At 40.9% G+C, this 25,280-nt stretch overlaps 1 protein-coding gene across 4 annotated transcripts in view; it reads left to right on the top strand.

Annotated features, from left to right (window-relative positions):
• The window catches only part of ptprub (protein tyrosine phosphatase receptor type Ub), a 133,817-nt gene that overhangs the window by 50,833 nt on the left and 57,704 nt on the right, over window positions 1-25,280 (top strand). For 3 of the 4 annotated variants that reach the window (XM_028424917.1, XM_028424919.1, XM_028424918.1), the window contains exons 3-4: window positions 16,972-17,243; window positions 25,055-25,136. In XM_028424917.1, the coding sequence (XP_028280718.1) occupies window positions 16,972-17,243; window positions 25,055-25,136 (354 nt within the window). Of the gene's footprint in view, window positions 1-10,819; window positions 10,842-16,971; window positions 17,244-25,054; window positions 25,137-25,280 lie in introns of those variants that run through there. The other variant, XM_028424920.1, reaches the window with a different exon arrangement.

Here is a 25,280-nt window from a genome sequence, read left to right as displayed (position 1 = left end):
AGTTTTTACTGCCTCCATCAAATCTGTTCAGTGCCTCCTACCTTCAGACAGCAATTATAGTGTGTGAATGACACAAGGCTGTGGCTGTGGTTTGCGATCATGATCAAAGTGTGGCTGCAGATGCTTGCGCTAGCCACAGCTTGAAGTCTCACAGTGGCTCCGGAAAAAAAAACAATATACAACATAATAAAAAAACATGAGAAAGGCAGGGGAGGTAGTTCAGTTGTGGCTTTTTCCGCCATCTTTGTGTTGTTTGTAATGGCAGTGCAGAGTATGTCCCTCCGAGGAACACTCCCTGGTTGTTACAGCTAATGACTGCTGGGGGTTCTCCACTAGGAGCTGTCTGACAGCATTTGCTCAGATATTAATATCAGACGATGGGAATGATGACAATGGCACGTGCTGTAAATTGGTGCCACACAAATGCACCACACGCGTGAATAAACTTGGCTCAGGCACTCGGATGCACGCCATCATCATGCGTGCGTACAGTGCGCTGACTTCCGTTTTACATACACAGTAATTGGTTTATGTGAGGCAGTCGTGCTCAGCGAATCAGCAGCCCCCCCATGTCAGTTTATGTGAGTTTTGAGGCAATGTCATAAACTGAAATCTGGAAGCTCTGCATCAGTTTTATTGTGACAGTACAATTATGAAGTTCCAGCTCCCACTGCTATGTGGGCTGCTTCCTTGTCACCTTGCTAAGGGCCATGCTTTCTAAAGGGAGCAATAGAAGAAGCCATAATCATAACTTTAGTAGAACTCATATTGTTTTATACGATTTGCTTGTAATGTTTTTCATTGCAGAGAAAACAGGGAATTTCGAAATCTAACTTGTGGGAAATATAATGTTTCAAAGACTTCCTGCTGCTTTTTGTGGCTCCTCTTGACGTCTGATGTGTTCTCTTTGAGGTGGCAGGGACAATCTGTGATGCACAGCTGGAAGCCCCTCATATGGCAGCAAAACGCTCCCTCAAACAGCTGTGGGATTTGCACATCGCTTAACCTAATTTATCTGGGGCCTCTTTGGGAGGAGAGGAGTCATCCCAGAACAGGATCACATGCACTTATTTTTACACAAACACAGCCGTGTTTCCAGCACTTCTGAGGACATTATGTTCACTTTCAATTATTTCCTAATCATGGAAATGATTTGACCTCACCTCATTGGTTCACCTTGAAGAGGGTTCACTATAAAGTTTTTTTTTATAAAGAATTCCTCTATACATGTAAGCATGAGGAACACATAGACACATTTTCCATTTCAGTGTCTCAGATTTCCGTCAAACTGCATATTTGCACCTGTATCTCTGCTCCTCCACAGCTTATCTGTCACTCATTTCCCCACTCTGCTCTACAAAATATTCCATCCCAGTCTGGAGCTTTGAGTTTTATTTCACACCCAGCTGTTGCATGATATTGAGAATGGGATGACATTGCTGCTCTGTTCCCAAGCTGTGCTTGGTGCATTATAAAATCCCCTACATACAGGCATGTTACAACAGACTTGCTGAGCTCTAGACAAAGATCTTGGCTGCAGTTCTCTGGAGAGACTATATGTGCGGCAGGGCGGCAGAAGCAGAACACCAGTTACTGCAGTCCTGAACCTCTCCTCGTTGCTGTAGGCATGTATGTCTCTGGGTGTGAGGGCATTTTTAGTATGTCAGACTGAATACACTCCACCTAGAGCACCCTGCGGTGTGTGCACTGGAACTATACACAGCTGAACTGCAGGCGCACTCAATCGTTCACCTTTGAGAGTGATGCCGTCTCCCTTTATAAACCTGTCCTCCATTAACCTGTGTGAAGAGTTCCCAGAAAACACACCAAGCATAACTTCCTTCAGAATACAGCCAGCCAATTAGAGACTAATCTAATGATGCACAACAATTTCCACAATGCACTGGCCTATCTGTTTTTAATTAAATTAGGAGAGCAGCAAAATAAAGCAGATATTCCCTCTACATTTCTAGGAGCTTGATTACAGAAGGCACAGACTGTTAAAAATTCCGGCGGCTGGGTCAGAGCTGTGCTATCTCCTGCTACGATTAGAGGGCCAGATAACCAAGATTTATTGGCCAAACATCCCAGCAATTAATTAAGAAGCGGGGCCAGACTAATCCGGTTTCCACAGGCTTTAGTGGGTCGAACCTCTTTACGCTACAGAGAAGAGCAGAAGAAGAACAGTTCAAAGGCCAGGCGAATAAGGAAAGGCTTAAACCAGCTCCTACACATAAATAAATGCACGTGTTGGTACAGTATAATTGTGTGTGTGTGAACATATAGAATATCTATAATAATACCCTGCAGGAGGTATTATTATTGCATACATGTGGATGGACACATGGGCCAGGCCTGCTTGTTTACCGAAGAAAAGTGCAGCTATAAATCCTCCCTGTGACGTCTTAAGGGTAAAGGTTTAACCCCAGCCACAGTTCAAAGGCTTGTCTGCAAATGCTGCTGGCTTTTGGCTTTTTTTTTCTACTTCTTCCCTGCGGCTCTGCTCAGCTTCATCTCACAAGGACCTAATGCCCTGGGAGGTCATAATGCCACACAGAAATGCACAGTCTGTTCTCTCTGGGCATGCTTGGCATTTGGTCTCACAGGACCTCCGGGTCTTCAAACGCAAAGCACACCAGCAAGCAGATGGCTGAGGTGCTTTATTTTGACTATTAGCGAGCCATCTACTTTGGGATTTTTTGAGTCACAGACCAGGGATCACTGGAGTCATTCAGAATCCTTAAGATACAGAGTTATTTAACTGGTAGATAATTATCTTAAAGTCAAAGCTCATTATGCACGAAGTGGAAGTGATACCTGAACATATGGTACAAAACCCTTGAGGAAGTATAAATCTGCTCTGATTATGACACACAAAAGATGACAAGCAAATCTCAGACGTGCGTGGTAAAATCTCTTCCTTCTCCAATGAACATATTTACACGTCTCTGCATGACTTAAGCAGCCATGGTCTCAGGTTTACGTGTTTGTCATCGGGCAAACGAGGAGTCCTTTAGCTTTCGCTTAAATATGAATTATCCTTTGGTTGATGTTAGACCCACAGAGGGAGATGAGCGTGAATTAATTATACATTTTGAATAAACCCTTAATCTGAGCTGTTCTAATATATCATTTCATCCCTCACATGTATTATATAACCACAAAGTGATTGTGGAAGCGGTGTTAAGACTAATAAAAATGATGTCTGCATGACATTTTGAAAAATTGCCTTCATATATTTGTGCATAATACAGCTGAATCTTGAGTGTATTCATATTTTTTTATACACATAGCATTATTGAGATGGTATGGTGGGGGTAGTAGAAGGCGTTTTTTCACAGACTGGCTTATAAAATATGGACTGAGTCTTCATGGGAGAGTCTTACCCCTTGGCAGTTTTTTTCAGTTAATAAGACTAAGCCTCTATCTGAATGAATTCACGTGGAAGCCCATATCAGCTGATGGTTCAGCTGATTCTTTTCTAAGCATCTCCTAGGAAAAATATCCTAGATAAACTGATTTAGACTGCCTGCCCCTGCTTCTCCTCCTCCTACCTCCACCACAGCTTCTCCTTTCTGTGTATTCAGTGCCACATCTGTCCAAAGCACTGAAATCAGATGGGTTTGGATAATCAATCTTTCATCAAAATGAAAGAGAACTTTGTTGCACACGTGTACGACTGTATGCTGTACATAGGTGAGGATGTGTTGTGTCAATGATGCCTCCTGTGGTGCCTACCCTGAAGGTGTTTGCTGCTGCTTGCAGCTTGAGCAGAGCTGTACAGCCAAATTAAACTTACTGCAAATTAAAGTTGAATTTTCCTTTGACTCAAAAGGAATCATGCAGTGAAAGTAAAGAAGCATGTATCAAAAATAGCTCAGGGTTTTGCAGTAAACATCAGTTGGATAAATTGAGGTTAAAATCTCTCTTTTGATTGCCAGAGCTATGCCCACGCACCTGTTTAAACCTGTGAAACTAAGGTCCTCATGGCTTAACAAAGTCGCTTCTGATGACCCCACTTCTTGGCTGCATGTATGGCAGAACCTGCTGGTGGTTCCTTCAGTCTCTGTCCATCTGGCTGTATTGTTGATTGCAGACAGACCGGTTGATGAGTGCAGTCTGGATGTAGAAGCAGAAATAGGGCCCTGAGCTCATAGGAGCTCCCTTAGGCTGCGGCTTGGCAGAGCTTTTCAGAGCTGCTCTAACGCAGAGCCTCTGAAAGCGAGCACAGCAGTCTCCGCGGTTGCCTAATGGCCGTGCTGCTGCTCTTCAGAATTTGGCAGTTGACAGTTTCTGATCCTTTTTAAGCAAGAGGTGCAGATAAAAGCTCTGGCAGGCAACAAGGTGAAAGAGTCTGAGTTGTCTATCGAGATTTTAAAACTAGAAAAGTTTGGTGTGCTTGGTTTTATTGATATATGGATAGATTTAATGAACTTTGTGTGCATAATATGCAAATATTTAGAAATGCCACACACTGTATTATTAAAGTGTAGATTAACTAAGCTGCAGTGCATCAACTGTCAGCCCGAGAGCCAGCTCTTGTAGCTACTGGTAGGCCAGGAGGTGTGTTATCATCTATGCTGATGGGATGATAGGAAGTAAACCAGTAAATACAGGTGACGTCTTGTTTGGACCATTTTAAGAGAAGACAGTATTCAGAGTGGGTGGTCTGACCTATCACCACATGCTGGAGAGTAAACAGAGTTTAGGGGAGGAATACAAAGAAACTAGATGGAAACAATATTACATGAAGTGAAGAGAAAAGAAAGTAGAGGAGAATATGTAGTCCAGGTTTGTTTTTCTTGTGTCTGTTTTAATCACTCTTCTTTGTGCACATAGTTGCTTACCCAAAGTAGTGTGCTGAAAACAAAGACTCAGGAAATGCGTGGCTGTGCTGCGTTTGCTGCATTTCTTTTTTCTGAATGTTTTGTTTGTGTCGTTGTCTGGACAAGGATGTCACGCCACAGACAGGCTCCACAAAGGGGATCAAAAAAAAAATCACTCTTCTTTTAGCCAGCGGAGGTAGTAATCGATGGGAGGTTGAACAAAAAAACACAGGAAGAGAAGCACACTTTCTGCCAAGCTTTGAAAAACAGAAACCACTTTCATAGTTTTAAAAGGTGTCGCAGCCTTTCTATTGTATACAGAGAAGTAATGGTAACATTAACAGTAACAGATGCTTTTTATGTTCACAGATAAGTGTGTCATCATTACAAAAAACAGCTGACATAAAAATCATGCATGGGTTATATGCTGTCTTTTTATCTGTGGGAGCAAAGTCTTCATCTATTGTTTTTTAAACGTGGTTATGTAATTAGTCATCGCCTCTAAAATGTGCCACACGACCATCTCAACACACAGCAGGTGTTTGTTGTCAAACAACAGGCAGTCCACATCAAGTGACTACAGTCACTGTGCAGTCATTTTGCTCATTAATTTGCATCAAACATCTTGAGAATAGCAGTATTAAATTCTACATTTTCTGCATATGCAGAGACATATTTCCGTAGCTGGTGGTAACTGGCTACACACTGGCGGTATCAGTGCTGCCTTTTAACAGCAAGAATTCTAATCTGAACATTTTCTATGTGCCATTTGTACTAAGTATTTACACGTTTCATCCCACAGCAGAAGATGTCTGGCAGGTGTGAGGATTCATGCTGACTGCTGCTTTGTGTTACATGCATTTGACTCATTTCCCCATCTGGATTAATAATTAGTAACATCCTGCATAGGCATAACAAGTCCTGGTGTGACAGTATCAAGCATTGCACTGGCTTGGAGTTGATAATCTGATGTTTCTGCTTCCACTCCTCCAATCCTTGGCAAAAAGTCAGTTGGAGTTTGAAAAGTTTTTTTTCCTAGTCGACAAAAAAATGTATTTTTAAACAAATAAATAACTTTAACATGATATTGTGTGTCCTTGGAAATCAGAAATCACACTTCCAGTTTTGGACTGGGAACCTGGATGGGAGTGATGTTTGTGGGTATTTCTGTTGTGGAGCTCGCAGCAAGCAGTGGAAAAAACAGGTTTAAAAAATAAAAAACTGGTGTGTGTGTTGTCAGGTATAGTATCCTTACTTAGGCTACAGCTCACACTTTTCTGGGACTTTTTCTGCAGTTAAACAGAATAAAAACAGAAAGAGAGAGGAATGTGTAACCTGTGGCTGGAGGGGGTGCATTTGAATAAATATTTGATCAGTACATCTTTTTGACAGGCGGTGCTGTGGTAGTAAACAATTTAAATTTATCTGATCATATTAACTGTTACTCAGTTCCATTTAATAGTCATAGAAAGCCATGATGCATTATTTATGCACGTGTTGAAATTGCACAGTTGAAAATAGAAAACATCCTATATAATAATTCAGTCTGCAGAAAGATGAACATTGAAACTGAAGCAGCCACAGCTGTAATTTCACCATTACACATAAAAGCCTTTTATTAATTGTTTACATACTGAAAAAAGAAAAATTTCCCAATAAAATATGCGCAGCTTCATGGTTGAGGCCAAGGTCAGAGCTACAGTAGCTGTCACAATGATGAGTGCTTCTTACAGAGATAGAACGTCTGCCCACCAAACAGGGGGGGATTGACAGTTAATCACAAGCACATTACACCTCTGGGATGGCCGGAACTGCAGCCTCCTGCCTTTGGCTCCAGCCTGCCTGTCATTATGATGACTCGGCGGCCTATCAGTGTCTGCCTCAGATTTATCTCTCTGGCACTAGACTGTGGCCTCATCTTGGGCTGAGGCTGGCACCTGTCCATCCATCAGCCTCTAAAGTCCTCCTGTGATGCAGTGGACACAATCTCTCCTTCTACACAAGCCCTGCGCTGCCACAACAGCGATGCTATTGTTCACCAGAACAACTAAATAAATGCCGCACAATGTGGTGCTACAATACAAATCTGCAGAGCTGGAGAGAAGCTTTGTCATTGTTGGTGCCCTGTAAATGTGTAAAATCCACCAGGAGGAAAAAAAAAGCTGGCAGTTTATTGGGACTTAAGTGTTTTGGGAGGGATAGTGTGGGTGGACAACTTTGCTGATGGCGCTGGTGAAGGCTCTTTTAAACAAGCTGAGTAATTACTAAAAAGCATGCTGAAGGCCGTTTAAGCTGCATCTGTTGACATCACTGACACGCGTTTCTAGATAAGGTGTATGCGTGTGAGCAAACTGTGCTGGCGTGTGTGTGTGTGTGTGTGGAGAGAGAAAATGAGCAGATTGTATATGAGGTTGTTTTGCTTGAATGGCTTGTTATGCTGATTTATCACAGTTGACTCTAATATCTTGGGATACAGTGTGCCTGGAGCTATTCAATTAAATCACTACAATGTTGACTTTGAGTGCGGCATTAGAAGCAACCAAACAAATATCTTTCAAGTACATGTAGTGTGACAAGTGTTTTTTTTTCTTATAGACAAAAATGAAGGAGGCATATGAGGCTTCCCCCAGCTGTCACTCACTTCCCCTTGTGACTATAGCTCATTAGCTTTGCGTCGAGACTGATGACCACACCGTGGCGTGCATTATTATGCGGCTGCACCCTTTGTCCCCGGAAAGCCTCAGAGGAGCATGTCGCCATGCTGACGTGTTAATGGGATCAATCATTGATAACAAGGAGCTAATGAAAATCTAATGAAAAAAAAAACGAGTGCTCTTCGCTGGATTGTCTTTTCCTCCTCTGAATATCACAGACACAAAGCTGCTGTGTCTGCTGGGGAAAGTTTCTATCTCAGGTCTCATTAGCTATTGCTCCATAGTGAAAAAAATCTAATACTCCTTCATTTATTTATTCACTTATTCAGTTCTCTCCTTACCTATTTAATCCTTTTAGTGCTCGGAGTGCTCGAAATTATGCCAGATTATATCAGGGAAAAAATACTGTGAACAGGTTGTCTTTCCGTTGCAGCGCTGTTAAATTTAGCTTTCGGTGAGAAGGGGGCATACAGGAAATGAATTAATGGAGTCCCATTAATTCATTCTATTTTATCTTCCTCCTGGGGTGTTGAGAGGCAGGACAAAGAGTAGGTAGGTCAAGGCTGAGGCCAAGATAATGGTTTAAACATTCCAGCAGAGAAGGTCAGATGGATCTGTACACAGAGCATTAAACCTCATTCAGGACATCCAGTTTAGCATATAGTTGCACCGTCATGATTGGGGACGATGAGTTTTCTTGTCTCTGTGTTGCTCAGGGGAACGGAGCCTTTAAGACCTGGTTGCTGCAGTGAAACTAAATGTGCAGGATTTATAGAGGAATGTGTGAATGCCCTGTAGGCGTTAAATTTAGGACATCCTGCCAGAGCCATATGTGCATTGTCTCACACTGTAGAGATGCACCTGAGTTGCATTGGAACATATGCTCAGTTAATTTACATGCGCAAAATTAGATTTTATGTAAATAGTAATTAAGGAAACATTTTAGCCTTTATAGCTGCTGAAGATACCGAAGGGACATTGCTGATGCTTATATTAAAACAAGATTTGGAAAACAACACTGCAGAAAAAAATGAATATAACATTATTTTAGGGTGACCTATCTATTTACTTACTACCAATATAACACTACATAATAGACAAAATACGTTATTTACCCTAAAAACACATTAGGGCCCTTCTTCTAATAAAGGCTCTGTAATGACCCTTATAATAATTGTTATAAGGTTGTGTGATATTGGATCCATGCTGTGTCTTCAATTTAATTTTTTCTAATAAAATAATAAATTCCACTGCATAGTTTGGCAGCCTTCCTCTTCCTCTTTTCTGCAATCAGGCCGCTTGATGAATGATTTGCATTGCAGAGTTTTGCTGTGTTTCAACAGGCTCAACAGTTATGTGGCAGCCTATTAATACTGATGTGCACCACAATCCAATGACCTGCAAACATGTGTCTTTTGTCTTTCTTAGAGAGAGTACAATCAGCATTCATTCTCAGGTAAAATTACTGCAGCAGTACAATAGTTCAGCTCTGATTGGCAGTACTGTAAATTCCACCTGGGGTAGACACAAAAATAATTTGCTGGCAGTGAGAAAGGAGGTAGTTAAGTCTTTTGTGTTAAAAAAAAATCCTGGATGCACTCTAATTTTGGTTTAATAGATAATTATGTAGTGAAAAAAACTGAATGCTGAGTTTGTTCCAGGGGGAGATGGTAACCATCAACTGTTGTTCATCACACAGCTAGTGTTTTTGTTATCTTTACACACCCTTTAGTTATGACACCAATCTCAATCTGCTAACTGTTCTTTCTTGCTGACCGCACAATATATCGTTGGACCCCTCTGCTAATGGTGATGCATGGCTCATTGATGAGATGTTTCTTTTTTCCCACTGACTGAAAAGACACAAAATTAATCAGGGCCACTTGATAATCTGGTTTGCCTGTCTGCGATACAGCATGGACACCTGCATGATTACACCCCTGACCAACCTTTAGGTGTGATCTGATCCTGCACATACACTGTCATTAAGTAGCAAAAGCTACTGGATCCTTTTTATATTTTAAAATAATGAAATGTTTTAGATTGTCCATATTTTATTTGGATATCAATTTCACTAAACATTACGTGTGTATGTGGCTCATTGTTTGCTGCATAATGTTGCTGTGTAGTGGAGTACCTGTGCTGCAGCAGCTGCCCTATAAATAACTCCTCACTCACACAGAAAAGTTGAAAAGTTACTTTATCGGTGTGTAAATGCTCCATTTTTATGGGGATCTCATGAATTTTAACAGTCCACAGTAGAAATGTTGCAATTATTCCATTAATTTGCAATTCTGGCAGTTAAAGCTGAACTAATCTTTTTTAATGAGTTACTAATTTCAGTCATATGGGTCAAGATTTGGGAAAGAGTGTGATGGATTTTCTGTTGGTTAGCTCAGGACTCTGTCCGCCTGGCTGCCAGTGGAACGGACAGCTGGTACGACAATCGCCCATGCCTGCACAGGATTCTTTCTTTTTTTTTTAATCTGGCGTGATTTCTCTGTTGATTTGGCATGGAATAAGTAGTTTCACTATTATTTCAAGAATGTTTTGTCGTTAGTTGGGATTAGCCGACACCATGAATGGCCAGCCACGAAGCAGCAATGAGTGATTTTTACTGATTAGCACCCTTTCAAACACTGAGGAGGAAATAATCAGTGAACCCACTTATATGTGGTACATGTCTCTATGTTCCCTTCAAGTGCCCCTTGTTAGTTTCTTTGTAGGAGTTTGAGTACTTTTGCTTCTATAATATAAAAATACTGTTACTTTGACAAAGTTCAGCTTAATTACTGGGACAGCTGATTCTGTGGACGCCCATAATGACGTGTTGAACAGATTCAATGTATGAATTGCATGCCTAATCAAATGATGCTCATCTCCACCCATGCTTATTATAGTGCAATGCTATACTTGTCAGTGACGCACATGGCAGCCAAAAATCTCAAGTTACTGCTCACTAAAGAGAGTGTCTGTGTGTGTTGAATAAGCGAGGGACACATTGTACTATATGTCTTGTTTTACGGATGTTGTATCAGGTGTTAATTGGGTATCATCAGTGTGTAAACCTCTTCTATCATCTTCCTCTGTGCATTCAGACATCGTTTTCAAGTACTAATGCAATAACACAAACAGACATTAAAAGGTATATGTCTTCCTTTCTCCCTATGTGTCCACTCAGCTGCATTTCTCTTGGGCAAATCTGCCAGTTGATCCTGAACTGCCTGGGGGGCAATTCGAAAAAGGTCAGCGCAGGCCGGCTCTCTCCTTGGAAGGAAGGAAGGAAGACAGCAACTCTTGCTGACGTGGCCTTATCTTTCTCAAACGCTGGAAGGCACCAGATACTTTGACAATAGCTCTTGTATTTCATTTATTTTCTGCTCTAACATCAGTCCTCAGTTGGCCCCTTACTCTATACTCTCTTCATTTCTGCCCTGTGTGCACCAGACTGTCCCCAGAGGCATAGGTAATGGTCTGCTGGCCCCTCTACTTCAGGCGATAAAGACCTGCAGGAAAAGCAGTCACAGCTCTTGCTTAGAATGAAGGGATGAGATAGGGTTGAGAGCAGAGAAAGAAGATGAGTTGTTAAGAGTGTAGACAAAGGAAAAGCTCTGCGAAAAAGGTTAAGAGTGCCCTGTGGCACTGTACAGCCTAATTCAATACTTTTCTTTCTGTCACCTTTTGGTCTGTTTTTGCATTTTAAATTAGGACTACGGAGACCGGTGAAGTCATAAAATGAGGACATGGGCTACAGACAGCCAATAACCTTTTTAAAGTCCTCCAAATAGCATAGGTTATGTGCAGAGATGATAAATGATAAGCCGATGAAGTGAATGCTGTTCAATTATTAACATTTAGAGACTAGTGACTGAAGATATTATGATTTGAAGTTGATCTTTGGTCAATGAAAAAACAGTACTGCCAGAGGGGCGGATTGTTTTAAAGAGGAGAAAATGTCAATACTGTGCACTGCTTTGAATATTATGTGGGAGAGTGAAAAGCTACTTGATGGATTATAGCGGCGATAATGAAAAATGATATGAATTGGAGAGAATGAGTATGACAGAGGTGGAGCTGTGAATGGGTGGGGGGGGGTTGAAAATGAGATCACATTCTCCACTTTAGGTGGTGTGTCAGTGAAAGGAAAACCTGTCAGTCCTTCATGGCCTGCTGAATAGTAGGCTTCTCTATTGATCCATCTACAATGGAGAAAGGTTCCTATGCAGCCAATAGTTGTGTTTTCACTTGTCTGACATTATGGTGTGTACAAAGTGATCCGTTGCAGTTATATCACATGTTTGTTGTGGTATGTTGGTGTGTGTTTGATGCTCTGTGGCAGAAATGGGTGTAGTCACCATGATGTCACACTTAAGTCGGAGGTGACTGTATTGATGAGAGGGTCAGTGTGATTCATTGATCAGACTCAGTCTGAGGACAGCATACAAGCTTGTTGTTCTAATGTGGTATGACCTTCTCAATCACAGTGTAACTAAGCCCTGAAGCCCATGGTGTCAACCATACATATTACATACATGTTTTTATTGGACAAGTCTTGACATTTGGGACTCTTATATATAGAGAGAAATTTCAGCACCCTCTGTGACATCACCCACAGGTTTTCTGAAGAGTGGTTGTTTTGAGTTAAACAGTTTAAATGTTTATTTCTCCTCATTTTACACTGATGTCTGTAGGGTTGCTTTATGTTTGGAGCTACCCTCAAGTGGCTGCCTGAGGAACTGGTATTGGCACTTAATTTTTTTTTTAGCTCCTGAAGCTCCAGCTTAGTTTAACAATGTGTTACTACACTGTGAAGATGAAAAGCAAAGATGAGAGTAGTTTTCTTTACATATCTGAGCAAAACATCAATCTTATGCAGGTGTTTAAGAGATCGAAGACATTAAAACCCATCAGCTGAGACAAATGAGGAGGGGGTTTGACTTCACCGCGGTACGTTCAGAGAGAACCTTCCTGCTGCTTTTCTTTTTGAGAATAAGGTCATCGTCCGTCTCCTGGTTGGAACACTGTTATTGTGTATCATTGCTGTAAGTCGATTAAGTCTGTGTGATGTCTTATTATTGCTTCGTCCCTGTGTGAGTTTTCCATTAGGAGGGGAACTTGTCCATCCTCTCAACAGGTTCCCTTTTATCAAAAGCTTCCATCGATGTTGTTTACATAACTCCAGGCCTGCCTCAAATTATCCGTAAGGTCAGACAGATAAAAAACTAAAACAACAACCAAGAATGAAAGAACAACTTTATTTGTCATTTACTTTCCCCATTGATGAGTAATAAACACATTAATGTGTTAGTGACGAGAGATTTCTGTCTGTGTTTGTAGTGTCTTCAACTGAAAGCTCTTACTGCTCTGTGAACAACATAATGAGGCAATTTTACATTTGTGAGCCTGTTTTCTCCGAGTGAGACCAAACATCAGGGAAATGACAACACTAATGTGCTTCTCTGGCCACTGGCCACAGCTCCGCTCTCCATCCCAGTTTAGCACTTTATTTATTTTTCTGCTTATATTTTTGCACTAAAGGATATTGAAGGCAAATAAACAGACAGTTGGGGGACTTTTAGACCCTCAGAGATTGAGTCTGGAAATCCCACATGACCTCTTTAGAAGAGAGAGCAAGATGAAGGCATGCGGTGTAAAGATGAGCATCAAGGCCGAGCTGGCCTGGGCTCAGACTAACGGTAATGGCACAGCAAGCAGCATCAAGGACACTCCTTAAAGCCTAACACAGCCATTGATCCCATTATATTCAGACCTTTGGTCCCTCTAGTTTTTTGGGGATTTCTTAGTTTCTTGAGATTACTTGGACTCTGGCCTTGGAAGTCAGATCAACAATGCTTCGCTGAGTGGGTCATGCAGAGAAAAGCTTGATACATTTGCAGGGTGAAATAAACTTTAGCCTTCTGTGCTGCTCTTATGTTGTCTCTGACCATCCTGTGTCTCATAAGCTGCTCTGTTGTTGTTGTTTTTTTCTTCACAAACCAAACCTTACCCTCTGTTTATCTTCCTCCTTTCCTTTCTGCGTCTGTTGTGGCTTGCCACAGATAGTGTCACCTACAGCCTGTGACCAGGTTGTAGTCCAGCAGCGCTCCGTATGAATTATGATGTGCCGGATCAGTCCTAATCTTGTTATGGATGTTCTTTTGCCCTTGGGAGGAACATCAATGGATGGATGGGACTTTATCAGATTTTACAGTGCTTTGGAGTATAATTCATGAAAGGTGCTGTGTGTGTGTGTGTGTGTGTGTGTTACTGGCCACACCCATTTTTTTTCAGAAAACTGTTGGGTACTTGTGTGGCAGGAGAAACAATATTGCTGGTCAGAAAATACAGAATTATCTATTTGTTTAAACCAAATGGAAGAGCTTATCCCCTTATGATGTCATTCCTGTCAGTGTATTGTGCTCTGTATTGTGTTTTAAATGATGGTCCAGTTGTAGGAGGGGATAACCTTCGGAGTGAACCAACAGCTCTAATAACTTTTGGTAGGGGAACGAAAAAAAAGACTGCCAGATCCTTCCTATGAGACAGACTCACGCAGGGTTAAGTGCTGAAGACATCCTTAAAGTTGCATTCCAGGTTTATAATAACTGAGTTGATGATAAAGGAGGCTGACAACTTTGAGTTGAGGAGTCTTCTGAAAATGTCAAGGACTTCCTCTCAGTGTCATTACTTTTTTTCTGTGCAAGGCAGGCTCTTTACTGTAATCACTCTGAACAACTTCCTCGTCTCCCTGCCTTGATGTTAGTCAGTGCCCGTCTCTTAAGTTAAAGCTAAATGGACTGCCCTTTAGGTTACTAAGGACTACTCAGTGGTGTCAAAAGTACACACATTTATTACTCAAGTGGAAGTACACATACAGGGGTTTAAAATACTTCAGTAGAAGTTGGAGTACGGACACATTTCCACTGGTCAACTGGTTTTAACTCATAAAACTAGCTGACAGTAAGGACAGTTTTCCTACTTTAGTTTAATGTTAATAAGCCCATCATTGATGGATGGACGTATGTTAGCAGACAGAAGCTAACTAGTAAGCTAACTGACGAGTCTGTATATGTCTGTATTCTCTAAGCATGGTTGAGAAGAAAGAAAGTGGAAATACTACAGGAATCATCTTTCTTAGTATGATCTTATTTGCTCCTTTGGCCGTTTACACCTCTCAGATACAAACATTTCATTGCTGGCTCCACAGTGTCAAGACGCTGAAGATTTGCCAGATATATTATATTTAATGTCCATATTGAGTGGGCTGTCGTGGACTATCTCACAGTATATCTGGATTACTGCACAGACTGTGTCCAGTGCTTCCATTTAATTTGTCACAATGTTTAATTCATGGTCATCCATATTCCTGAAATATGTACGCTCACATTAAGTCCACCTATCTTCGATTTTAATCTCAAAGCAGGTCAAAGGGCAGTGGAGTGTCTGTTCCACGCGTTGTCATGTGACATTATTGGTACTTGCAAAGTCAACAGAAAGGTGGCAATAATGTCAGGATATAAAGCAAGATGCACACATCCGGGATATAAGCAGCAGTGAGGACAGTGCGGCTGCAGCACCTTAGTCTATTGCTGTAATTTCATGAGTCCCCTGAGGACCGGGGGGTGCAGGAGAAGAGACAGATTCTGAAAGATGTAATTAAGCAGGGCAAAATGAGAGCGCTGCGATGCCAAGCCCAGGACAAGGCACAAATCAGGGTGTGTTGACAGGAGGCTGCAGAGCAATGGTGCTTTGCAGAAAGGCCACAGTCCAGCTTCCACATAATGACCAGCCATACTTCTTATGAGCTCCTTAGTTTAACTTTCTTAATGGCATCAGGGTTAAAGGTTGTGAATCTCAGTCTCATTATGTAAAACATGGGCCTGTGACTTCAGGTATTTTGTGTTATTTGCACTTAAAGAGGTAATTAGTGTTTTCTCAGTGGTGCCAGAGCGGCTGACGGCATCAAGATTTCTCACGTGGCTCTTAACGAAGAAGTAAACAAAAGCTGAAGAGGTCTCTGTTTGTATGTTGGTGAATTGCTCAGAAGGTGTGAACATGTTAAGGAGCGGAATGTGTGCTCATTTGTGAGGAAGTCTTCCCAATTTAGCGGTGCAGACTGTGTGGGATGTAGAGAATTCTTCTCTGTCTGGCGATCCACAGTTCACATGCTATTACATCTGAGTGGAGAATAAATGTCTTCAGGACACCTGGCGCCAAGGCTGTGACTGTCTGGTCTCCTGGGCTCATTTCTGACCGAGAACAGAAAGACCTTGGAGTACAAAGACAACAGGCTTGATTATGTGAGTACACAGGAAGGTCTCCAAACATTGTTGTGCTAATCACGTTAGCGAGCACAGACTCTAGGCAGGACAGATGCTAGGCAAAGGGCAATGAGGTTATGTTATCCTGATTAGAGGTGGCTTTGGGGAGGTTTTGTGAATCTTGTTTCTTACCTTGGCATCACCTTGCAAAGGGAAACCTGCCATCATGTCTTTCTCTCACTCAATCTGTCATTTTTTTCCTTCCAGCTCTGTTCAGTCTGTTTTGTCTGTCTCCAGTATTCACTAGAACTTGTGCCTTCACCAGAACCAATTGTGTCCTTTCATTTAGGAGTGCCATTTCTTTTCCCTTTTATCAGCTGCCTACACACATAGCAGCAAGTTGTCGGATAATACTTTCATTTTTCTCCTTACTGATGCACCCTGCTAAAAGTGGATAAAAACAGAATTGTTTTTGTGACATTCTTGCCTCAGTTCATGAGTGTGATAACATAAAAATCCCTCAGTGGTTTATTCTACCTGTTATATACAGATCATCTAAAGCGGATGCCACTGTACTGTGCTACAGATGTGTGAACAGTATAAATGCAGTGTTTCCCTTAGGCTCAGTGACTCAAGCCTTTTTTCCCTCCTTTACATCTTTGGGTTTAAATACTGGTTTTACTTAGAAATCAGTCCACCAGCTTTTTTAAAAAAAAAACAGGAAGGCCTTTTCACTCTTTAATCGGTATTATAAATAATGTGTAAATATGGAACTTTTCTAATATTTTGTACAGTTGTACATTGCATCCCAGTTTTGCTCTTAATGGCTCTTGTTTTTTAAACTCTGTAATCAAATTGTAAAAATATATATATATAGAAAGCAAAAGTTATTACTGCCTCAGGAAACACAGCATGTCAGATAGCACAAGTGTCTGTTTGGCTGCCTCCATTTTCCAATTTAAAATGATTAAACACCGCAGGCATTTTAGTGACTTTTTCTCTTTTTTTTTTAAATTACATGCTTCTTTGCTGCAACTTGTAAACGATGTCAGGTAGTTGGTATACAGAGAGCACACCATGATTTCAAACAAACTGTTACAGGCTTTAAATAGGCAGTGCAGAGTGAAAATACTATAGGCTGGTTTCAAAACAATTGACTTTTATGTTATGTGTTATGTGGTGACTTAGTAATTCTTTGAATGACTGATGCATTTTTCCTGCTCTCTTCAGGGTCCTACATGTTGGTGAACTCCACCCAGCATGCAGTAGGTCATCGCGCTCAGCTGCAGCTGCAGTCGTTGAGTGAAAACGACACTCACTGTGTCCAGTTCAGCTACTTCCTATACAGCCGTGATGGACACAGCCCCGGAGCCTTACGGGCATATGTGCGAGTCAATGGGGGCCCGCTCGGCAGTCCAGTGTGGAACACCTCCGGGTCTCACGGCAAACAGTGGCACCAGGTCGAACTGGCCGTCAGCACCTTCTGGCCTAATGAATACCAGGTACAACCTTGATGATGTTACTGTTAAAAGTTGGTGTGATGTGTTAATGAAACCAGCAGGAGTTCAGAGAGGATTTATCTTTTTACGATGAAGACATACAGACCCATTGACTGACATTGTGTAGAGATTTGCTACGTAGACTCTGCTGTTCACCACTCATTTTAGCCTCCAGGTTGAAGCTGGTGTTAATCACTTGCATTTGCAATTTAATTAGCACTGATTCCCTTGTGAATGTACTGTAACCACTGTTAGCGCTCCAGGCACCACATTTCACATGGGAAAGCCTGGTAGAGATTTCACCCACTGACGCTTGCATGCTGTGTTTGTAAGTCTGTAAGTCTGTAAGTCTTAACTATTTGTGCTTGTGCTTGTCATTACCTATACGTACAGTAGAAAGAGTGACTGGCAGGTGCTGTAGGTGCCTGATGTGCTGTAATATAGATGGCTCAGCCGGGCGAGCGTGAGGGGTTATCCATCTATTAATCCAATTTCTTCTTTCTGCAAACTCTGCAGAGCTGTCAAAAAGCAATTAAGTTGAGTAGTGTGCATTTTATCAAGAACTGTCAATCCCCATGTCTTAATTACATTCTATTCAGCTCTGCAAGATATGACCTTCACTATGTAAATAATAGTTCTTGGCTTTGTACAAACCTATGGCTCGATACAGGGTGACACTTTTCTACCAATATCATATGATCTGAAAATAAACAGTGTTATATTTACAGAAGCAAATGAACAGGCAGTATAAACACTGCACACATTCAAGGACACTTTCCTCATAACAGCACAGTGCAAGCTGAAAACTGTAGGTACATACAGTGCTGTGTACTGTGGGGGTTTACAGTGTCAGTGAGATTAGTGGTAAAAGGTAAGTTAGCACCAGGGAGAACACATGACATTTGTTGACATCTGTTGGGGTTGTATTTTTCTGATGTTACATGAAAGGGTACCTGTGCCCTGATTTCATGACGGAAGTTGTGAAGTCGTCAGACAGGTTTTTTGTTTTTTTGTTTGTTGATAATATCTACACTAAAGATGGCATCTGTGGCTAGAAGCATCCCTCATTTAAAATGTCATCATCCCATTAAATGTCTGTCGTCTTTGGCTGCGTGCCTGCGTGCCCTCCTCTGGTTAGGTTCAGTAGTTGCTTTAGCATTCATTTGTAGTAATAAGCAGCAACATAAATAGTCTTTACATGCTCATTTGGATGGATGAGGGTCTGTACACAAAACCAGGATATTCACTCAGAGCAGCCCTTTGGTTTGCATCATGGTTTTTTGTTATTTTTATTTTTATTTTATTAGTAAAAAAAACAAAAAAACAAAAAACAAAACAAAAAGCAGACCGTTAAAAAAACTGTCTACATATGTGTTCATATATGTTCATCATTGATCAGAATAAATGATTAACAACCTGCAGGCATTATAGCAGGTAGAGAAGACCACCTGTTAAGCATATGTATGGGTGTGATAACATACAAATGGTTTTTGGGATTTCCGCCTGTATATCCATCCATTCATCGTCATCAAATGCTTTACTAATTATCAGTTGGTTCTATGACTACATTTACATACTTGCATATTTAAAATGTGAACACAGGCTGAATACAAATATTTTTTAAAAGGGCTAAAAAAGATATCCACTGAGCGACATGGGACCTGCATGTGTAGCTGTATTGTTGGGTGTCATCTCAGCTACAAATCAATACAAAAGAGGACCAAGTGGTCTGCCAGTCAGTGCCACTTCTCCTCACACCTGCTCTTGAGCTCTGGCCCTTATAAAACAGCTGCCAGTGAAACAGCTCATCAGCTCATTTTTTACAACAAATACTGATGTCCTCACAGTCAGATTCCTTTCAGCTTGAATCATTACTTTTATGATTAAATGTATTAAAAATTGGCCGCTGAATGTTTAACAATGAGAGCTGAAAATGGTTGAGTGCTTCGCTAAAGAGCGCTTCTCTGCTGTTCTCTCTCAGTTATAAAACAGGCACACTGGAGCATCAAAACATCAGGACAGACAGGTCACACATACAGTAATAACTCGTTTTACCCTAGCCTTCTATATTGTTGTCAAATACTCTTTGATGTACAATGTGCATATACCTGCTTTTGGTATCCATGTCCTGTTTTCTTCTGTCTCAGTGGAGATGTGTACTTCCTTGTTTCACAGTCCTATAAGCATCCGAGTAAACAGTGATGGCTCATAGGTGAGTCAGAAATGTGCTGTGGCTGCCAATGAGAGGCTCCAGTCATGAGAAGGAGGTTTATAATGGGCTTATGAGGAGGAGGAGGAGGAGGAGGAGGAGGAGAAGAAGATGGCTCTGAAGACAGGACAAACAGTACAGGAGAAGGAGATGGGCCTAACACTTAAATTAGTATCGACAGTGCAGCTTTTAATAGAACAGCTTAAACTGCTAATGGAAAAGCTTTTACATCATGTTAAGGAGAAAACACAGCATTCAAATTGATTGGATTAAATTCACTAATATTGGGGATTTGATCACCAGGTATTGGCACCATTAGAGAAAGTGTATCCTATTGCAGCATGGAAGGAATTAAAGCATTTTCTCTTCTTTGTTACCCTTGTCTTACATGTGACTTTAACACCGCTGACCTTGTGGTGCTTCTGAGTACAAAAGGAAGCAAAACAAACTGCCCCCACACGCACATTTACCAGGGCTTACATGGCTAATCCCTCAGCAGTCAGAAACCTCATCACTGTGGAATGACAGTAGGGTCTTGTCTTGCAACCTGTCGCTGCTCATTGTTACACAGACAAAACTAAGAAGGATGAGTGTTGAAGTGTAAGGCTGCTGGTTTTCCTACAGTACGGTACATATCCTTTTGGCAAACTGCACGTAGTTATAGTTCCATTCCATTTTTTCATTTTAAAAATTATTCAAATTAAAATAATGTAGAGTTGCAGTTCACATTGGTTTTAATGAGGCTGTGAAAAATGACAAATTCTCTTTGCCAAAAAACATCATTATTTGTAGTATTGTGTAATTTCTATATTCATCATGCCACATGAAGAGGTAGAAAAACGGAATACAGCATGTTGGGGTTCTGTGTTCTGTAATCTAGTGAAACACATCATTACCGGTTGTTAGCCATCACAGTGCAATGAAAACAAAGAGGCCGCTGGATACCTGTTACTGCCTGGTTTGCTTCAGCTCAGTTCTCTTAGTATTCCCCTGTGGCTTTTAGCTCTATTGCACATGAGCTGCAGCATGTGTGACTTTAAATACTGAGGAGTTTCAGTTCAATCGTGCTCCACAGCAAGTCTATTACAATCACTTTGGATATTAAGTGATAGACAGGCAGATTTAACCTGCCATTAAACTAGCAAAGCACTCTTTTTAAAGGGGAGGTGGGGAGTAGGCGCTTCTTATCATTGTCTCAGAGTGAAATGAATCCCAAGAGAATACAGATCATTTTGGAGGCTGTTTTTTAGATCCACAGGTTTTTCTGCCTTATTAGATTTCAGGACATATTAGAGCACCCAGTTCCTTGCCTGCAGCACAGGGATACAAAATGTCAGCGTAGCCTTTTGCACTGCACAGATCCAGATGTGAGATTACACTCAAAGGTAGCTCATGTCATGGTTTCGGGTGTAATGAAATACCTTGTTTACGGCACACACTGTGCCTGTTTATGTCTTGAAAATGTCATTGTGAAAAGTAATTAAAAACAGCCTCTGATAATCACCAAAACTGAATGGATTAATGTTCTGAAAAATCACCACAGTCTTATTCCCTCACCTACCTGTGATTTGAAAAATGATTTTGATTACTTAACAGCATGAGTGTTGGGAGGTTTTATCAACAATTCAGCACTTTTTATGTGCAGGTTGGCACTAGTTTGTTATAAATCATGATTTTGACTTTCTCTGATCATGGTTGACCTTTATATTAATGTCAGGGGTGACGGGTATTACACACACATCACTTCCTCCTATCACAATTGTGAAATCAGGATTCAAAGTCAAATGGATTTTTGGGCATGAAATGTGAGGGAGTAAGATCACCTTGAGATGTCTCGATTGAAGATTTGGTGTGTGTCTGGTGTGCGTATTTGCTGTATTTCTCTGCCTCTTATTGGTAGATGTGTTTGCACTACTCGGAGAACCTTGTTATCAAATATTAAAGATGTTATCCAGCCCTCCAAGACGTGTCACCCCCTCCTTTCTTCACTTCTCACTACTCCTCTGAAGTGTCAGAACCTTCTTTAGACCTTTTTAATAAGAATTTATGAGTCCTATATTGTGCTGATTCACTTATTGACCCATTTTTTTGCTAAAAAAAATAGATGAAAAAAGTAAGCATTTGTGTGTTTATTTAGCTCTTCTTAAAATAAATCTTTCAACCCTGCAAGGTGCTAACATTAGTAGATATTTACCATTGTTAATTAATGTGGAGCTCCATTAGGAGGCAGAATGGCAAAGGAAAGAGAGAATTCAAGCCCATTATAGTCTTTGAATGGTCTTACAATTGTGTGTAGGTTTAAAATAGTCACAACCGTGCTGAGTACCAGGAAGTCCTCCTGTCATAAGAAAAACGAATCAACTTAAGGCTTTGTAGAAATTATACTATTGTTAACTGATTACCTTTTCTGGGACTGGTGGATTTGTTACATATTTTTTTACTATGTTATGTTTTTTTTAGACATGATTTCTTCACACTGTCTGTAGAAACATATCCAGACATGTTCTGGAGCTGCCTTTTTACACATGTGTCAGATGCCCTCTCTCACTACAGGAAATACTCAGATTACATTATAAGTGAGGCATGGCACTAAACATGCAGGCAGGGAGCTTATTGTAATGATGGTGCTTTTTGTGTGGAACACAATAGACAGGCAAAGAGTGGGAAGCAGCTACTTGTCAGCACCATCATAGCACACACTCTCTGGACAGGACATGACCAGGCTTATGTCTGGGTGTAAATGATTTGGACATTCGTACACAGCTTCTTGGGGTGATGATGATTTAAAAGTTCAGGATTACAATGCAAAGGAACCTGAGACAGAAACTCCATATTCCAAATGTTAAATTAGCTCTAAAAGCCTTGTAGCAAAAAGTCAACTAAGAATAACTCCCTCTATAACTTTTTCCCATGATGTTATCTTGTTAGTAATATTTTTTGGAAAAAGAAAAAGCATGCCGCATGGACATCAAGCTCTGTATGTCTCCACTCACCTGTTGTTATCCTCACTGTGGATCTTCTCTGTAGCCCATTGAAAGTCCTCACAGCTGAGCTTCGTGGGTATGAAGAGTGAACTCCTGAACTCCTGCTACATTCTCAGACACTGACTGTTTTCCTTTGACATTTTCCTCCTGTTACTTCACCATGCACCCTTTTGTGCTGTGAACTTTTAAGCAATTATTTATCTAATCCATGGCTGCATCTGATGCTGAGTGGAAGCCCTGTGTGTCTAATGGTTCTTCTCCTAAAGTAAAGGTAGAAAATGAGCCAAATAAATCATGTCTTGATTTGTATACATTACAACTGCATCTAAAAGCCTGTATTAGTGGGTAATGTAATATGTTCTCATAATGTGCATTTTATATAAGCAGTAAATCATTGACCTTTTGTTTTTTTATCTCTGGTAGATTATTCCTGGAATTTTATCTTGTGAAAGTAAAGTAACAGCTCATTAGAATAAAGAGCAGGCACATGGAAAGTTTCATTGGGAAAGTGGCTTTCAATAAAAAATCTGGGGAGGTTGTTTATTTAAACAAATGCTCTGAATGTCTGCCTCTTAATAACCCCCTTTCCTAATGGCTAGGAAGACTGAGGATTAACCAGCAATCAATCTCTTCAGCGCTTGAGCTCAGCAGAGAGTAATAACACCTTCAATTAGATGTTTTTTTTTCCTCCCTCTTCCTTGTATACCATTAAACCTAATCAGTGTTTCTGGCTAATTTGGATGTTAGTCTAATGACACAGTCACGTGTGCTTACACAGCTAATTCAGGTCAGTATACTGAAGGATGTTGTGCTTTAATCATTAGTTTTATTTTGTATGGGGCTCGTATGAAGAGACAGAAGGCGGCTACAAGAAAATAAAAAGGTGGGTAACGAAAGTAAGGCCATTAAAAATTAAACAAAAGAAATAATGAAATGAGAGAACAGGATCCTGCAGAGCCTTTATAGAAAACAGACAACCTGAGGAAAGGAGGATGAGTGGGAATGTTAATATTGCTTTTTTAATGTGGTGGCATCATCCAGCTCAGGTTCTAGCAGGGTCTTAGAACAAAACAGGAAAATTGACTCTGGCAGAAGGAGATTAGCCTCAGTGTTCCTCCCTGAGTACAGACCGAGCAGGGTCACTCTGCAGCTCCAGGGGACCCAGCAGCCAGGACCTTTCCTCCTTGCTTTCCCTTTCACCTCTCCTTCTGCCAGCTTTTAAAGCCTCCACCGTCTGCATGCCTGGCTTTCTGCGTCTCAGAGTGTTTTAGGTGACCCCAATCTACTCACATCCCATCGAGATCTGTCTGAGCAGGTGCCTTTAGGGGTCATGCATGGCTGGATTTGTTGTCACGCTGGTTGATATCTTCGTTTTTTTAGGTCCAGGGTGGTGGACCATCTCTGTCCTGCTGACTGTGGAAGGGAAGAATTTGGGCCAGAGGTCCTAAAGATGCCAGTGTGGCTCTTAAATTGAGTGTTTAAGTACAAGAGGACTGTGATGAAAGGATAATCTGTCATATTAAAAAAAAACAAAAAACAAAACACATTATATCATTATGGTATCATCACAGAAACAGGTATCATCAGCAGTTGTATCAAACATTTACCAGATGTTATTCTTAGAGCTTTCATCTACATCTAAGTCTGAATTATCTTAAAAATCAATCCACTTAGGAAGGCTGAGGGGATTCAGATCTCTCAAAAAGCAAATTCAGTGTCTTTTTTCTGCAGCTTTTTAACCACTGCTAACGTTTTCCTACAAGCACTGACTAATTATCGAATGTATTTTTACTTTTATACTTTGAAACTTGTGTGAATAATTTGGGACCGACATAAAAACACTTTAAATTCATCCTATGTGCAACAGTACGGTACAATGGAAGGTGTATTTTAGTTATTATTTGGGCAGACATCAGACAACAAATTTACTAATATTTAAAGTAGAAAATACAGTTCGTGTTTGTGGGCTTTAGTAAAAAAAACCCAGTGATGGGAACCATGTTGTAATCATTTGGTGACAGGATTATGAGCAACAATAATTTAAAGCTAGACTTTGATCCAACATGTGGATGGAAGTCTGTCCTTGGAGTTGCGAGAAAACAAACATCACCCCTGTGTCTCATAACTCTCTCGCCATTACTGAGGATGGTGATTTGATATTGATTAGGTTTCATGTGAGCTCACTGCTCATCCAGCTTTATTCTTCCATTGGACAGAATGGAGGTTTGTCCTCCCTCGTGTCTCATGGGCCTGTGCCGGCTGTATTATCTGCTGTTATCGCTGCGTCCTGAATGTAAAAACGGCTCCACATTGTGTGTGCTTCCCTGATAAAGCAATTATAATTTCTCTCGGCCCTGCGGACTGAAGCAAAAATGTATCCATCTCTCTATTTGTATGTGCCTGTGCCTTGTTTTGTTTCATTGTGTATCATGTTGTTTTTGGGTCAGCAGATGTTCAATGATGTGGTGACGGTGGATTTGTTTATAATTAATTTATAATAATCTGTCACGAATAAGGGAAGAAAGCACTCTGCCTTCAGTGTTTGTTGCAAAGTTGCTTAGTTAGGTTTTTCTATGCTTAAATGTGATTTCTTGAACTTATATTCACTTTGTTTTGTGCAGGTGCTGATCGAGGCAACGGTTTCCAGGGAGCGGCGAGGCTACATCGCCATAGATGACATCATGGTGCTCAACTATCCCTGCTGTAAGTGCCACTTCTGACAATGGATTGCAATTACAGAAGGTGCTTCAGGAAAGAAGCTTTTAGTATTTTAGAGGGAAAATGTATTTTTTATAGCAGCGTGGAACATAAATAGTACGAGGAGAAGAGTAATGGCCGATTGACCTT

The sequence above is a fragment of the Parambassis ranga genome, chromosome 16, assembly GCF_900634625.1.
Source record: "Parambassis ranga chromosome 16, fParRan2.1, whole genome shotgun sequence".
Lineage (NCBI taxonomy): Eukaryota > Metazoa > Chordata > Actinopteri > Ambassidae > Parambassis > Parambassis ranga.
Note: the sequence above shows the minus strand (reverse complement) of the source record. Positions and strands in the feature narration are given on the sequence as shown.